The following is a 15,477-nucleotide window of genomic DNA, read 5'->3' as shown; positions in this document are numbered from 1 at the left end:
TTCACATTTTTAGAGCCGTCGATTTTATTAATTTTATAGAACAAGTTCTTAGTAAATAATCCTTACTCAAGCTACTTTCTGGAGTTTTCAACGCATTGCTTTTCATTATTATAGGCCAATATAACACCATATATATTCTCTTTAACAATCTAACTAGTTTCGCACCCATCATGTGTTTAGCTATTGTTGAGTCTTTGTTACAGTTTTAATATTTTTCCACTATGCCTGTTAGTCTTTTTAAAGGACACTGAATTGACAGAGAGGCAAAAAAAACTAAACTTTCCCCGCACCCTCTCTGGCCTCACGTGGTCTGTGACGTGTTCTCGCTTTAAAAACGTTTTCACGCGAGACTGCGGGTCTTCCTGAACTGGGTGAGGTGACGGCCGGGTCTCAGAGCAGAGACTCCGCCAACACTAACTGCAGCATGAGGTTTTTACATGTCGTGCTACGTTTATGTCTCAGTGGGCGCTCTGCTGCAGACGAACCGCCGTGAACAGGCAAACATGGTCGAGACGGGTGTGTGAAAGTCTTCTGCTGCTTTTAGATCAACTAGCTAGCTGGCTAGCTGTTAGCATGTCTTCGAGTCGGGCAAACACGTGCAGGGTGAGCAGGTAGGATAGAGGTTATTATTAGAGGTTAAACCTGCCTAAATCAGGGAACACTTAATAAAGAATTCGAGCATAGATAATTACAACTTTATGTTTAAATGTAAACTTTGAATGGTGCTTTTCTTTTCAGTCGAACGGCCACGTGGCGCCTTAGCTCACAGGCTCATAATCAGGGCTGATCGTCTCCATTCGCTGCTGACTTTGGATGATCTGGAATGAGGATCAACCTCCTGCCAACAATGGTGAAGGGTTTCATTGTAATGAAAGGTAAGACCGACCATGAGTGGTGGACTTGCTGTTGTTCCTAACTCTCTGCAGTTAACATGATGAGTTTGTTATCCCTGTCTGAAATACTTAAGTGTGGAAAGCAATGGTATCTGACTGTGCTGCAGACCGACGTGTAAAGCTGCAGGCTACTGATGAATTGCCACTAATGTAACACGTTCTTTCAGGTTTGTGGTCCCGATGTCCCACTTTGCAATGACCACGTGTGGGAAGAGCAGCCACACATTAAAGGTATGTGTTTCTGTTAGTGATCCCAGTTTCTGTTGATTCAGTGATGAAAGCTGCTGCATAGGAAGTGCCGTCTGATGCGATAACTGACGATGGCAAGAGCTGTTCTGAGAAGTATTGTACAGCATTTTTGTTTTTGGTCTCTGTAGGCTCAATGCTTGATTATCCTGACTGTACAATTTCCCCATACAGATGCAACAGCAGAAAATCAATGAGTTTTGTGGATCCTCAGATATCAAAGCAGGTAATTAATCTTCCAAGATTGACACAAAGTTAATAGCAAGCCACTGATGATACAAGTTATCCCTGTCTGAATTCAAGTGTGGAGTCATGGTAACCTGAGGCTTAGTTGGAGGTATAGGATGTAATTGGTGGTTTTTGTTAAAATTGTAATTTTTTTTATTTATTTTGGTGCTTTTCAGATGACATTCCTGGAGAAATGCACTCAACTCCAGGATGAGACTGACTCTTCTGCTGCTTTATCCGGGGCCAGCAGTCTAAGTAGAAAAGCCCAGACACAACCTCCTAGCTCTTCCAGGGGGAATCCCACTCATTCCGAGGCCAGCCAAGATGTATAACCGCCATCTTGTTGTGAATGGGTTTGCACCCGATTGATTGGGATCCTCTCTGGGGACCATCACCTGGTGGTGGAGCGGTTTGGGTGTCACTGTGAATCTAGGAGCTCTGTTGTCTGGAGCTGGTCCATATAATGGACCATAATGGTGCATAATGTCTGCATGAAAGGAAGGAAGGTGTAAAGTGACCGTGCATGGGTCCTGTCTGGAGCCAGGCCCAGATGGAGAGGCTGTGTGTGAGTGGCTGGCCCGAGGCCAAAAGTTATGTGGCAACTGCTCCTCTATCCTGTGAGCCCACCACAGGGTCCAAGGAAAACATAGTAAATACTAGTGATGGGTCAGATTAAGAATGATTCCAAAACCCCTTGAGGAAGCAAGACAATGCAGGACAGCTACGTCATCTAGAATGGCAATACGGGGCCTTGCCCTGGAGCCTGGCCTGGGGTTGGGTGTCGTATGTGAGCGCCTGATGGCTGAGCCAAGCCTGAGAAGGTGACATGGGTCCTCCTTCCAGTAGGCTCACCAACCGCAGGAGGGAGCAAAAGGGGCTCATGCATTGTGGTTTTGGTAGCAGTCGTGTGTAGATGAGGCTGATTCTCAAGTCTTAATGCAGACAGGGAGTATAAAACCAGTGGAATTGGTTGAATGCAAAGTTTAAACAATTTTAATATACTAAATTTTTATCAAATTCAAGAAAAATAGCACACTCAGGTGTTTGGCATATTAGGAGCAACATGGCCAGCACTCATTGGTCAGTCTGTGTTGAAAGATGATCTGTATGATTTCTTCTTTAAATCTTCTAGAAAGATCTGCTGTTCTTCAAGGTATTCACGGTCCTGTAGGGAAACGCAACCTGTTATCTGGGCTAAAAATGTGAATGTTTAAGCATGGCATTGTTTTTGTATCTGAGATGTCACAAAACTATTTAGACATGACCAATAAAGCCTATACACCAACAACCCTTGTGTCCATTTGATGTCACACCCTACGATGTTAATGCAGCAAACAGATTTGTTTGCCATCTTGAGCACAAGTGTAACAGTTACCTGCAGCTGGAAATTGTCCCATACCTTTGCATCAACGTACTTCCACAGAGCCAGACCAGCCTGAAGTGCCATGGATGAGATGTTGGCAGAGGAAATGGGAGGAATGTTTAGGGTTGGTACCAGCTCAGGGTTTGGCAACACTGCTGCTGAGTCTAGATTGAAGAGGGGGGAAAAAAAAAGTTGCTTGTTATATTTTTGGAACTGAATTGACTTGAAATTTTAGTTGGTATAATAACAGTTTCTGGTGAATACTTGAAAGTCAGAACTAAACCACCTGGTGAGATGGGTGGAATAATTTGTGGTAAGGTGGCGTGAGAGTCCTGCCTCAGCCTTTCTGTCTCCTGCAGATGAATTAACTGCACTCGCTCCTGTAACAAAAATGGCACTGAATGATCCTGACTTCAAGTTGATACAATGCATCGAATCAGTGCTATTCATTATCTGCGATGCACACCTGAAGGATTCTTTGTTCTTGCTGTCTCAGCCGCTCTGTTTGGATTTGGATGTTTCTGAACCTTGCCTCATGCCCAGCTTCCACTCGTTTTGCCTCCTCTAATGCTCGTTCTCCTTCCTCATACTTATCAGCAGCAAGCTACAAAGAAAAGTGTGGTCCAAAAAAGATATTGCATATCGTTTTCTCCTATCTCCACAACAATCTCTCCCGTGAGGAGACAAATAAAGCTGACTTTGACACTTCTTGTGGAGGTCTGAGTTTTAAATTTACCCTGCTGAAGGCCTCCACCTCTTGGGATCGTGTTCTGAGTCTTAGGGCGATGCTGTTAATTCTCTCTTTCTCTCTGTCTAGTTCCTCTCTTAGTTTCGTTAAAGATTCCTGCTCAAGTGCAACATCCATCTGCTTCTGTTTTACCTCTGCAGTGCGAAGCTTTAGGTCATCTTGTTCCTGCAACAGAATTTTTTTTTATTAGGCGTTTCAAATAATAAAGCAGCCTCACCTTAGCTCATTTCAGCTCTTCTTTTTTTATTTTCAGCTCTTTCTCTGTATGCAGTTGTATTATTCAGCTTTGTTGAAGTAAATAGTGTGTAGCTAAGGTTTTTCTTTACTACACTGACCTTCTCAGGCTGTCTCTGTTGCTCCATGAGTTGGGTGTCCAACCTGGAAATGATTTCCTTGAGATAAGCTCTCTCTTCTGCCATGGCTTTCTGCTGCTGAGCCAGACGGTCTTGCAATACTGAAAAGTACATTCAGAGAATGACCTTAACCCGCTTGCAATTTGATGCAAGCATCTCATTAGAAGACGTGTGTCTTGACCCAGTAGACAGTATGGTATATTATATCAGTGTGTGTGGGTCTACAGTACTTCGAAGCTGCTCGTCTCTGTGCCGTGCTCCCTGCTCCAGGCCATGGGTTGTGTGTTCATGTGTACTCTCAACTCGAGAGGAAAGCTCTCCAAGCCGAGAGGAAAACTGCTCCATCTGCTCAATCACCACTGTAAGTGACCTGGACAAAGACAGCCGGATTTAAGTAGATACTAGAAAATTCTGAAATCTTCACCAATTGTTTGGCCAGTTTTAAAAGTTTGTTTGTTTGTTTAAAGAAACCTGGAATCAAGAAAGAATAATTCAGGCTCTCTGTTAGAGTTAAATTAATGTTTATGTTAAAGTATCAGACCTAATATTTTACACAACAAACAATACAATGCATGCTAAATATATATAACTGAATGGGACTGTTTTCTTTTCCTAATGAATTACCTGGTCTGAGATGTTGCGCTCGTAACAGCATCAATCTCCTCATCCTTTAATCTCTTCAGTCTCTGGACCTGGTCTTCATGGTCTTTCTTCATCTCTAAAATAGATTTCCTTGACAAAATATAGTACACATGAACTCACTTATTTGTCTTAAATTATGGGTTTTCATTATTATCTCCTCCATCTCCTGGGGAGGAGTAAATCAAAATGAGAGTGATCAGAAATATTAAACTGACCTCTGGAGTTCTCGGAGCCTCTCCACCTCACAGTCTCTGTCCTGCTGGGCCTGTGCCAGTTTGTGCTGGTACTGAGCCTGTAGCACTGAGCGTTCCTGCTCAGCAGATCGTGTCACTGTGGCCAGCCGTTCCATTAGACATTCATATTCCTGCCGCGATCGTGCATCCCTCTGGGATGCTGATTCCTCAAGCAGCTTCACTCGAGCCCTGGATTTCCAATACATACAATGCTAAAGTATACACACAGACATAAATCACTCAAGCACATGAAATTATGCACGATGGATGTACAGGTCCATTGATGGCCCACGTTTGTACTACATACGTAGTATACTTGTGTGTGTGTGTGTGTGTGTGTGTGTGTGTGTGTGTGTGTGTGTGTGTGTGTGTGTGTGTGTGTGTGTGTGTGTGTGTGTGTGTGTGTGTGTGTGTGTGTGTGATCAAAGAGAAAGCTACTTGTGTGTGTTCTCCATGAGCTCCATATCCTGTTTATGCCGTTGCTGGACACTCTCCAGCAATATTTGGCTCTGGTCCCGCTCAAGCTGCAAGGTCTTCACCTGGACAACAAATGGAGACTATTCAAGTTTCAAGTTGAGTCAAGTACATTGAAGCTACGAGACATATGGAGGATTGTCATTCCTTTGTAAACACAGTAGCATTAAATTAGCAACACTTCTTCTGTCATCACCACATAAGCTTTCCCGTACCAGTCCTTCCAGTTGGACGATGCGAGTCTGTAAAGCTTTGTAATCTCCCAGTTGATGCTCTTTGTCTCTGAGTGTCTGCAGGACCATTGCATCCCCAACGCTTTCTCGGCCCAACAACTGGGATTGCATCATCTTAAAGGGGAGAGTGAGTAAAGAAACAACAAACATGTAATGACTAAGTTGTCACCTGTGAATTGCGCTGTGTAGGTATTTTCTTATACCCTTACCTGCTGCTGTTGTAACAGTTGCTGCAGACTTTCTGCTAAAAATGCCACCTATTTAGAAGATGTGTTTTAGAATGAAAGATCCCTTATTAAATCATGCCCTGAACAATGAAAAGTATTACTGAAAACCATGAACACCTGTTGCTGAACAGTCGATGAGTTTTGCATATTGTTTTGCTCTGGAACACCTGATGAGAAAAGAAACACACCAGTCATGCACACGCTAAACTGGGCTATTGCAGCAACACTGAAACATGCTGCTCTATCTAAAACGACTTTATTTCTCTTAAGATTACGTACACCCCGTTGTGTCAGGCAATGTAGTACACATAAGGCTGGTCAATAACAGCTGTTGCTGGGTTTCATCCGAAGTCTCATTCGGCCCTCTAAGCACCTTGGAACCCTTAATGGATTGGGGCTGGGGCTGACTAATGCTAGGAGCACAGACTGGTAAAGAACCCACAAACTGAGATGGGTAATCAAAACTAAGAGGGTGTCTAAGGTCTACTTTAGCAATAGGTGAGGAGGAGGGTAAAATGGAGGGCCTGTAAGCCTGAATGGTGGGTGGACACTCAGCACACACAGAAGGAGATTGGGGTGGAGTTGAGGGGAAAGTGGGAATATAATCTATATGCGAGGAATAGGAGGTGATACAGAGAAATAACAGTTTTCATGATGAGCATAACATGATATGTTGTTATTAGATATGGAGCTGGCTGTATTAATTCAGAGACAGGAAGAGAGGAGCAACTACTAGCACTCAGAGAAACCCACGCAAGCACGGGGAGAACATGCAAACTCCGCACAGAAAGGCTCCTGGCTGGGGAACTGAGCCGGTGACCTTCTTGTTGTGAGGCAACAGTGCTAACTTCTGCCATGCAATTCCTGTGTAATACCTTTAATTTGTTATTTGCTATGCTTCTACTGTGCATGTTTAGAAACAGTTTAGAAACATGTTTAGAACTGGAAGGACATGACTTAAATAAAATATTGATGGTTTGCAATTGGATCTCACACTTTTGTAATAAAATCTAACTGACTTTTAGCTGTTTGGGTGAATCGAGCATACCTTGCTTGGTACTCTCCTCTCTGACAGGGGTTGAGGTAGCTGTTTGGCTTGGCTGTCCAAGAAACGTGTTACTGCATAAAAAATGGAGAAAGACTGAATGACTGAATTGTCAAATAGTTTTGTGGCTTTACTGGATCACCACAACACAGGCATTACCTGGATTCTTTGACAGATGTAGTGCTCACTCTGGTCATTTGTGAAGTGGCTTGTTTACTAAAAACAAAATAGGGCAACCATCATTCAGTTCTGAAAAACAAGTTTCTTGTTTTGTTTTTTTTTATTGTTTGGCTTCCACTTTACCTAACAAACTACTCTGGAGCCAATTCTTCTCCTAGATCTAGAAGATTTTGCTTGTACCTTTTTTCCTCCGAGCTTGAAGCTGACAGAGCTTTCTTCCTGTTCAGAGCTCCTGCTAACCAGTCATCACCCTCCTCCTCTTGTTTCTTCTGGATTGTGGAGAACTCTGGCTTGGTTTCTTCTGCAATATTAACAGTTGGAGCTGAGTTCTCTGTTGCTGTTTGAGGAGTTGGAGAAGAGTTTTTCTCCAACAAGGGAGAGGATGGAACCTTTGGAGACTCTGTTGTCTTGGTCGCTTTCGTCTCATCCTGTAGAAATGCATTGTCATCGTTTGTCTTAAGACCTAACCAGTCAGCTGAGCTGCGATGTCGAGAGGATGTGGGAGAGGCTGTTTTTGATTTCTTTTCCAGGGTAGAGTCACTGACATCTTCTGTGGAAAATCTGCCAATTGGAAGCAAACTGTATTTTGTGTAGCTGACCACTAGAAAAAAATGGCAAAAATCTGCAAAACATATACACACACCTGACAGACTGTCTGCGGGACAGGCGCCCTTCAAGGGTGGAGGCCACAGTGGGCTGGTAAGATCCAAATGTAAGATCATCTTCTAAATGTGGCTCTGGTAAATGTGAAAAAGTTAAAGTTACTCAAGTTATTTTATCATCTTAAACGGTGCTACCTCACAATCAATGGAATTCTATTACCTCTCACAGTGATGGTTTTCTCCTGCTGTTGTGTCTTTTGAGACATAGGCTGGTTCTCACACATGGGTGGTTGTTCCAGAGGACGAGGTGATGTCAAACTCTCCAGAAATTCATCCAGTCTGGTACGAGCTCTCGGGGGGGTTTCGCCCCTGAAATTGTGCACACACAGGAAATGTAGAGAGATGCAGTATATAGTATATAGTATGTCTTGACACAAAGCATAACAAAGAGGCTTCGCAAACACAAGAAACACAAGGCCAAAGTGAAGATGAAGTTTTGTTAGAAGCAAATCATATGAGAATGAACAAAATCAGGTTCAACTTTGTTTCTAGATGCACCCCAAAGCACTAAGGCAGTAATTATTTAGTATCTGAGCTCTAAATAAGGACAACGAAACAAGTATAACAGTAAAAGTGAAAAATGCTCTGATACCTCTCCTTGCTGTTCCACAGAGGAGAATCTTTTTTCAGGACATTGCTTTTAACGTTGTCGATTCCAAGTGCATCTATATGGTCATCATTACCATCATCAAATGTGAGATCAGCTGGTGTCCTTGCTGCCTTAGCTAAGGTAAAGAGTAAAGACACAGGTTCAGTGTTTGATGATTAGAAAATGAAAGGTGCAGAAGTGTGGAAAGTGTTACACTCATAATTTACTATTAACAACTGGAGATGCCGAGGAGGACTGCACAGATTGTTCAGGTTTGGTCGGGCGCATGCTAATTTTTGATTTAGGCTTATTTTCGTCACCCAGTAGTTCATCCACGGGGTCATCCAGATCTGTAAAAGAAATGAAATTCATTATTTTCTTAGAGTAGATTGGTGTCTTAATATGAGACACACCATTTGAAAAAAAGGCGGAATTAGTTTTTACTGCCATACCTAAAAATGACAACTCAAATGTATAAGTCAACTAACAATATATGGTCATACATGGTACACACAGTTATTGGATGTCTTCCTGGTCAAACTCACAGACTCTGAACCACTGAAAATATTCCCCAATAATATTCAACCACAAGTAAAAGGCCAGACACAAATATTGTACCTTTAATGTATGATGTCTGACCACCACCTTCCTCATGAGCACTGTCTGAATTAATGGAGCAATTTGAAGAAAGACAAAGTAACGCTATCAATGCACAACACTTTCATTCCCTTGTTGAGCTGTATCAAGCTCAGCCTCAACAGATAGGATGAGAGGCAGAGGCTCACTCACCAGAGAAGGTGAACTGCTTGTAGCTACGTGCTGTAGATATCACAGATGCAGAATTTGGCTTCATCCTTTCTGTGCTAGGTTCATCTGAGTGAAGTGAGGGAGACACAACTCTCTCTGATTGCTGTTATTAATGTAAACTTCAAAGCCAGTAATACTGTGAAACTAATAATGAGAAGATAATTTATGCAACTGTTCTGAATTACCTGCTCCCCCCGGTTGTCCATTAGTTTGTAATGTAGCAAAGTTTTTCTTTGGCTTTTCATTATCAAAGTGCTTTGTTTGTGCAGGAGCTGAAGTGGACTTTGTCTTTGATGCAAAAAGGTCTGCATCCAAATCATCCATGTCCTGCATGAAGATAAACAGAAAAACAATAGCCACAAATGAACCCGTGACCATGCACACACAAACAGCAAAACTGAGCTCTGCGCTGGTTTTATGCTTATCTACCTTCATGTTCTTCAGTATATCATTGGGATCTGCTGCTGAAACATCTGAGTCCTTGGACAGAATTTGAAGGAAAGAACAAGATGTCAGTATAATATTCCAAAGCATAAGAGAGTGAATTTACTCTCTCTACACACCTCAGTGTCACCACCATCCCTCTTTATCTCCTCTGCTAGCATACTGAAAATGTCATCGGTGGCAGAAGAGCTGGAGAAGAAAATGAAATATTACTGATAAAGAGGAAGAGTAATCTAGGTATAAATTTCAGAGTTCCTTAGATTCCAACTCCGACTTACCGGTTCAAGGGTCCACCACGAGATGCTCTCTCCCTGACTGGATGTTCTGTGAAGAGACATTATATAATATTAACACATTAAAGTTTCAAAATGATGATGCTATGATGTTAATGATGATACTGTTTAGTTTAAGACTACAGAACAGTGCCCACTTACTTTTTACATCAAATAAGCTGTCAAGAAACTCATCATTTCCGAAGGAACCTTGGGAAAACCGTATGGTGAACATAAGATTTACATTTAGTACACTCTTCGCTGCATTGTTCTTGATATATTTATGATAGAAAAGAGTTTTTTTCTGTCATTCTTTGTGCCATTGCTTGTGTCCATGCTCCACCGGTATGGCCTATACATTTCGATATTACTAAATTATCTTGAATATTTGTGGGAGAAAGCACCAGGAAAGTGTTATGTAGATTGTATAGCCCTCTGACACAGAAATGCGTGGTTTTCCCTGGCAATATAAACATTTCATTTGAAGTTAATTCATGCAGATGTAAATTAAACAGTCAATAAATGTGTGGTTTACAGTCATTCCAGTAAAACCAGAGGAACTTACTTTGGGGCGTTCTGCCCTTCTGCCTTGTAGCCTGTAAATCACACCGCAAATATAGTATTACTGTTTAGATGGAATAATCGGATCAACTACTGCATCACAAGAACACAACAAAACAACTGCACACATTGAAATGACTAGGAAACACTCCTCCCCCTGTTTTGGGAGGTCATGGAGTCTTCTGGATAGGGTTAGGAGGTTTGTTACCAATATATCATGAGAATGCAGACGGCTGTTTCAGTTTGACTCACCATGTTGAATCTCTGCCGGGACCGTCAACTCCGTCCGTAGCTAACTGGCTAGCTAGCTAGCGCCAGCTAAATCTGATTAGGCGTCTCCTGTCTCCAATGGTAACCACCCTGCTACACCGAAGAGCCTTCACAAGGACACAATTCCCGACTTCTGTGAGCTAACACACTTACAATGTGCACACTTCCAAGCTTCGGTGTGGTCGTTTTCCGAGTTGGTAGAGACGTTTGGCGTTTTTAAATTGGCCAGTTGACTTGGGATACAGTAACAGTAGAATGAGTGGCATCGCCAGTATACGCCACATGTTAGCGCATACCTTGGCCCAGTCAGTCTTATTGCGCTTACTTTATGAATTAAATTAAATACAGCTAAATGTAAAGTAAACAGTAAAACAACTCGATTTATAGCATCGATACAACAACTGTATCAAGCAGCGAAAGGTACGTTTCCTGTTTACAGTTGGCGGTGCATTGTGGGTAGTATAGTTTTCTTTGACCCACTATTTCTTTGGAAACAGCTTTCTCTGAACTCCGTTACGGCCTTGACTGTTTTAAAAGAGTTTCTTGTTTTGGACTTCCTTTGACGTGTTTCTCGGGTTGATAACTTTGTAATTTGCCAATTTTTTTTCTACCACCAGGTGGCATCAGAGCCTTGAAAAATAGTTAAAGCAACTCATTTACAGCAAAACTGAAGAACTGAATAATTTAACCTCACAAGTCCATATTTAATTTCGTGAGGTCCAGGCCTGATGTTAGACTTTTAAATACCAACATGATAACTAATCAGTCAGCACGTTACTCAGAATACACACAATTTTTTTTCCCATTTATTATTGTCTTCAAAAAAAAAAAAAATGTCATGATCGTGGTACAAACAAGAAAACAATCTCCATCTAAAGGAGTTGTACATATTCTATTTCTGTGCTGCTGAATGGTAGTTGCACTGAGGAGCTCTTAAGAAGAGGGTCAACTGCAATCTTGATGAAGATAACTTGCAGACAGTATTTCCTTATTCATCATTCATGTACAGTTTTCTTGACAGATTATAAACAACAGTACAAAAGTAATACCTATTGATTTGCTTCTGAGTTCGATTTCAGTAGCAAAGTCACCAAAGTGTTCACAGTTCATTTCAGTCAAGCTGGAGATGTTTTGTAATAAATTCACGAGTTACGTTTTCCCTAGGATTGTGTCGATAATGTTATATTGCTATTTAGGAATATTTAGTCCAAAGACTGATGTTGTTGAAAATAAACAAATTTAATTGATAAGAATGCATTGAATACATAGGCAACAGTGCCAGACCTGTTGGCTCTTTGACAGCAATACAACCAATCTCACGGACATTTTCAGACAAATTTCTAAAGAAGTATTTCACCTACTGTAACAGTTGGAGGCAGGTGTCACAGCAAAAAGAAAAATAAATGTTTTAGTAATGCAGTTGTAAAAAAATGTATATCTTTTTCATTAAGCAGGGAACTCATTGAAAATTAGGGACACTCACGTTGGGAGGCACACATGCATTTCATTGATTCATTAAGTCGATGAGGACAACATAAACCTTCACAAGACAGTCAGATCAGTCCTGCATTGAACTATGCTTGCCTCCAGTTCCTATTTCAGCAGAAAGCAGGTGTGTCATGATCTGAAGAGAACCTATGCCACTGAAGATGCATCCAGTTAAAGGTCATCCTGTCCTCATACATTCATTTGGAAACAAATCACTAGATTTGACAGAGCAAGAAAAGCATTGAATGAAAGTAAGGAAGTGCTATCTTTTGCATGGAGGCACGGAACATGTTTTACCACTTTAAAACCTCATCATACATATGTTGAACTTTGAAGTTACAAAGCAGATGGCAATTTAAGTAATGCGATAAATTCAGTTGACATGATAATTATAGTGCATTTGACAGGTTTCATCTTCTTCCAAGTTCACTCAGTTGCTATTTCCTGTTCCATTAATGAGAGCATGTGTGGGACAGATAGGTAAAGCTGTTATAAAAACAGTCCTTCTTGTTTTTCAAGCTCACTTTTTCTTTCTTTGTTTTTTTTTTCCTGCTAGGGGAGTCTTGGCATAAACTGTTAAGTGCAGATGAGTAAGAATCAGATGAAAAAGAAAAGACAGAAAATCTCTCATGTTGCATCCGGGAATCAAATCTTGAAATCATTGGTCACTGAAAAAAGAAAAACACACACACATAAATCAAGATGTACTGCTTTTGAAATGGGCAACTAAAAACACATCTGTTCATTTATTATTTGGTTTGTTCTACAGAAAATATTTCATCTGACAAAGCTTACCTGGTAGGCTTGAGGATGACCCACTCTGGTCTAAGTTCATGTCTACAAGTGAAGGAAAGCACAGGTAGAGTGAAGGGTGATATACAGAGTCTGAAACTCATGTAAAGAAATAATTTTAGCAATCTCTCGGCTATATAAAAACTATAAATGTGATACAGGTCACAAGTAAAAACAAAGACACCAATGGCCCGTGTTCTCCATGATATCCCAATATACCAATATTTAGTAACATCTGTAAGTTGGTTTATCACTGTCTGTTAGGATCTTTCCACAGAGGCATGAAATGGTGTGGTTGTAGGGAGGTAATGTATTTATAATAACCCTCAAAAGAGATGGATTGTTCTGCCTCTGAATCATTTAGTATTAGCAGTGTAGAAGGGAGTACTTAAAAGCTAAATGTGGGGCAGGCATCTTAGCGCTTCATGCATCTATGCCTCCGTAACATGCTCCACTACTCCATTTTCTCCCCTAGTCTGGAGCCCCTTCTGTAAATTCTTCTAGTACAAACTCACATGCACACACACAACTTTCATAACTGTTAATGTTTCTTTGTCGCTATTCTTTGTCGCTATGCTATTCTCTTTTGGTGTATTCTCTTCTATATTACTTACATGCATTTTTAATTTGTTCACATTATTTTTACACAATGTTATTCACAACACTTTTAATTGTTCTGATTTGACATGAAATTTAATTTAAAATATGTATCATGCCATTTTTAATGTCTGAACCGGATATCTGTGACAGCTTTGTCAGTCTGAAAAAATAACATCATCATCATCAACCCGGAAGTTTGCAGCAGTTGAGATCAGGTTTTTTTTATCCAGATAATCTTCACAAATTATCACCCTTTGTGAAGCTGGAATGAAGCAATCAGCAGAAGAAAGTTTGACTGTAAACAAACGCACTACGGTCACATGACAACATGATCTCTGATGCCACCACCATTAATCTTCCAAATGACCTCACCTCTAATACTAAAGCCTTTCTTTTGAGAAAGTGGGTAAAAGTTTAGCGGAACTCTAGACTACAGAGTGTAGCGGCGAAACAATGAGTCAGCAAAAGCTTCTAAATTGATTGGTTTTCATATTTCTCATGTCTCTGACAGCACCTTTAGTCTATTCTTTTTTTAAACTGAAATAATTTTGAGACACACATCTACTGATGTATTTCATGAAAATGTATTGACTTTATTCCAGTCTAACCAAAAACTAATTTAATGAAAAATCCCCTCGGCTTAGGGGAGAGGTGCAAAAACAGCAAAGTATTTCCAGGTTTTAGAATTCATACCTGCAGCACTTTATCCTGGTGATAATGTTAATTCAAGCTGGGCTTGGTGACCTCCCTGTAAGACCCTGGTGGCCATTTAGTAAATTTCCATATTAGTTTTCACTGACTTCATTTGTCAGTGTTTCCTTACCCTCAGATGATCACCATCATGTTTGGGTTTCTACAGCTCCATTGCTCTTCATGTATGGCACATCTTTTTCAATGGTGCCTTTCTGCCTGCAATGGGTGACAGAGAGCAAAGCGCTTAATATCTAATCTTAAATAATTATCATCACACTAACCTGTTGGTACTGGCCCGTAAAACACACAACACTTTGGAAACAATTTGGTGAAGAATGAAAAAGAATTTCGCTGTTTAAGTGAATGAAAGTCTAAGCTGGATGTTGCCATTCTCCATGGTGCCTTCATAGTCACATGGCATTGTTTGACAATGCTATGTGAGTGGCAAAGCGGAGCCTGGGGGCTGAAAAGATTGCACTTTGAGTCAATTAGCAGCCGTGGACTCAAGAGCTCTGATGCTTTCCCCTCCCATCATTTCTCCATTAAAAAAGCTAGAATACACTGTTGTTATGTAGCAAGCCACTTAATCCACTCAGTGATGCTCAAGGCAAATCTTAAAATAATCACAGGGTGATTTCAAATCAATGATGCAGATAAGTCTCTTCCTGCCTCTCTCCCTCCCACACATAAAACAAACGTGCAGTGTCTGTGTTTGTATCTACATACATGTACGTTTGTATTTTGGAACGGATGGAAGTGTTTTATGCCGTTTATTTTTTATCTATGCTTTTCTCAAATTCCTCCAGACGTAGAATGTGTCTTGTTTTGTCAGGCACTGGAAAACACAGTCTGAATCCAAATCTAAACACAATGTCTCTTTCTGGTCCATAACTAAAAACAGACGCATTTCCAGTAACCACCATTCCTTGAAGGCTGCCAAAAGCACAGATGCATGATCAGTACTCACGGTTTGATTTTGTTGGAAAACCTCTGTCGCAGGATGAGAGCGATGGTGGTGAGGACCATCATAGTGGTACACATGGTCCTACCCCACGGATCTCCTGCCTTGGGACTGCTGGTAGGTCAGAGCCCTGAGACTTCCACTCCCATTGAAAGGCTTGAATGGTAAAAGGCAGAGATTGTGGTGTAACAATCTGACTATTCCTGTCTTTCCTCTTGGTCCTCATTTATGATTGGGGGGATTAGCAAAGCGGATTAGTTAGGATCAAGGAGAGGGGGGGTTAGATCTTACTGGCAGGACTAGGAGGTAAACAAAGCATGCTGTGTGTTTCTATTCTGAAAACTACCCCACCTTGTTAGCACAGTATGCCAAGTCAACCCTGGTGTTGTCTTTTTTGTTGAGAAAGGGGAATATTTCATACATACTGTTAAAATTGGCTTTCAGTGATACTCAGGCAGGTTCACAGCAGGACC

At 41.1% G+C, this 15,477-nt stretch overlaps 1 protein-coding gene, 2 long non-coding RNA genes and 2 other non-coding genes across 7 annotated transcripts; 3 read left to right on the top strand and 2 right to left on the bottom strand.

Moving 5' to 3' along the window:
- Positions 1-370: 370 nt before the first annotated feature.
- Positions 371-2,649, top strand: LOC115048096 (uncharacterized). Of its 3 annotated transcripts, none has more exons than XR_003841039.1 (5): positions 371-516; positions 739-875; positions 1,061-1,124; positions 1,314-1,365; positions 1,544-2,649. It is a non-coding gene; the product is annotated as an uncharacterized LOC115048096 (long non-coding RNA). The 3 variants fall into 3 exon arrangements; XR_003841040.1 differs by having other exon boundaries at positions 371-603; XR_003841038.1 differs by having other exon boundaries at positions 371-611.
- On the top strand, positions 1,161-1,234 carry LOC115048227 (small nucleolar RNA SNORD49). Its single transcript, XR_003841053.1, has one exon. It is a non-coding gene; the product is annotated as a small nucleolar RNA SNORD49 (small nucleolar RNA).
- On the top strand, positions 1,401-1,470 carry LOC115048226 (small nucleolar RNA R38). The gene has a single exon (XR_003841052.1). It is a non-coding gene; the product is annotated as a small nucleolar RNA R38 (small nucleolar RNA).
- Positions 2,345-10,902, bottom strand: fbf1 (Fas binding factor 1). The gene is made up of 28 exons (XM_029509359.1): positions 10,453-10,902; positions 10,205-10,235; positions 9,802-9,849; positions 9,646-9,691; positions 9,487-9,556; positions 9,353-9,403; positions 9,109-9,250; positions 8,906-8,989; positions 8,344-8,466; positions 8,120-8,252; positions 7,688-7,836; positions 7,509-7,602; positions 7,046-7,426; positions 6,845-6,901; positions 6,689-6,759; positions 5,758-5,807; positions 5,623-5,670; positions 5,396-5,527; positions 5,145-5,245; positions 4,689-4,895; positions 4,456-4,563; positions 4,062-4,201; positions 3,814-3,932; positions 3,467-3,643; positions 3,197-3,334; positions 3,017-3,110; positions 2,767-2,894; positions 2,345-2,532 (listed from the first exon to the last, which is right to left on the bottom strand). Exons 1-28 carry the CDS (start codon positions 10,453-10,455, stop codon positions 2,449-2,451), a joined length of 3,009 nt encoding a protein of 1,002 aa, XP_029365219.1. The 5' UTR covers positions 10,456-10,902; the 3' UTR covers positions 2,345-2,448.
- A 1,533-nt stretch (positions 10,903-12,435) lies between these two features.
- Positions 12,436-12,796, bottom strand: LOC115047907 (uncharacterized). The gene is made up of 2 exons (XR_003841035.1): positions 12,754-12,796; positions 12,436-12,626 (listed from the first exon to the last, which is right to left on the bottom strand). It is a non-coding gene; the product is annotated as an uncharacterized LOC115047907 (long non-coding RNA).
- Between the last annotated feature and the right edge of the window lie 2,681 nt (positions 12,797-15,477).

This window comes from Echeneis naucrates, chromosome 8 (assembly GCF_900963305.1).
Source record: "Echeneis naucrates chromosome 8, fEcheNa1.1, whole genome shotgun sequence".
Classification (NCBI taxonomy): Eukaryota; Metazoa; Chordata; class Actinopteri; order Carangiformes; family Echeneidae; genus Echeneis; species Echeneis naucrates.
Note: the sequence above shows the minus strand (reverse complement) of the source record. Positions and strands in the feature narration are given on the sequence as shown.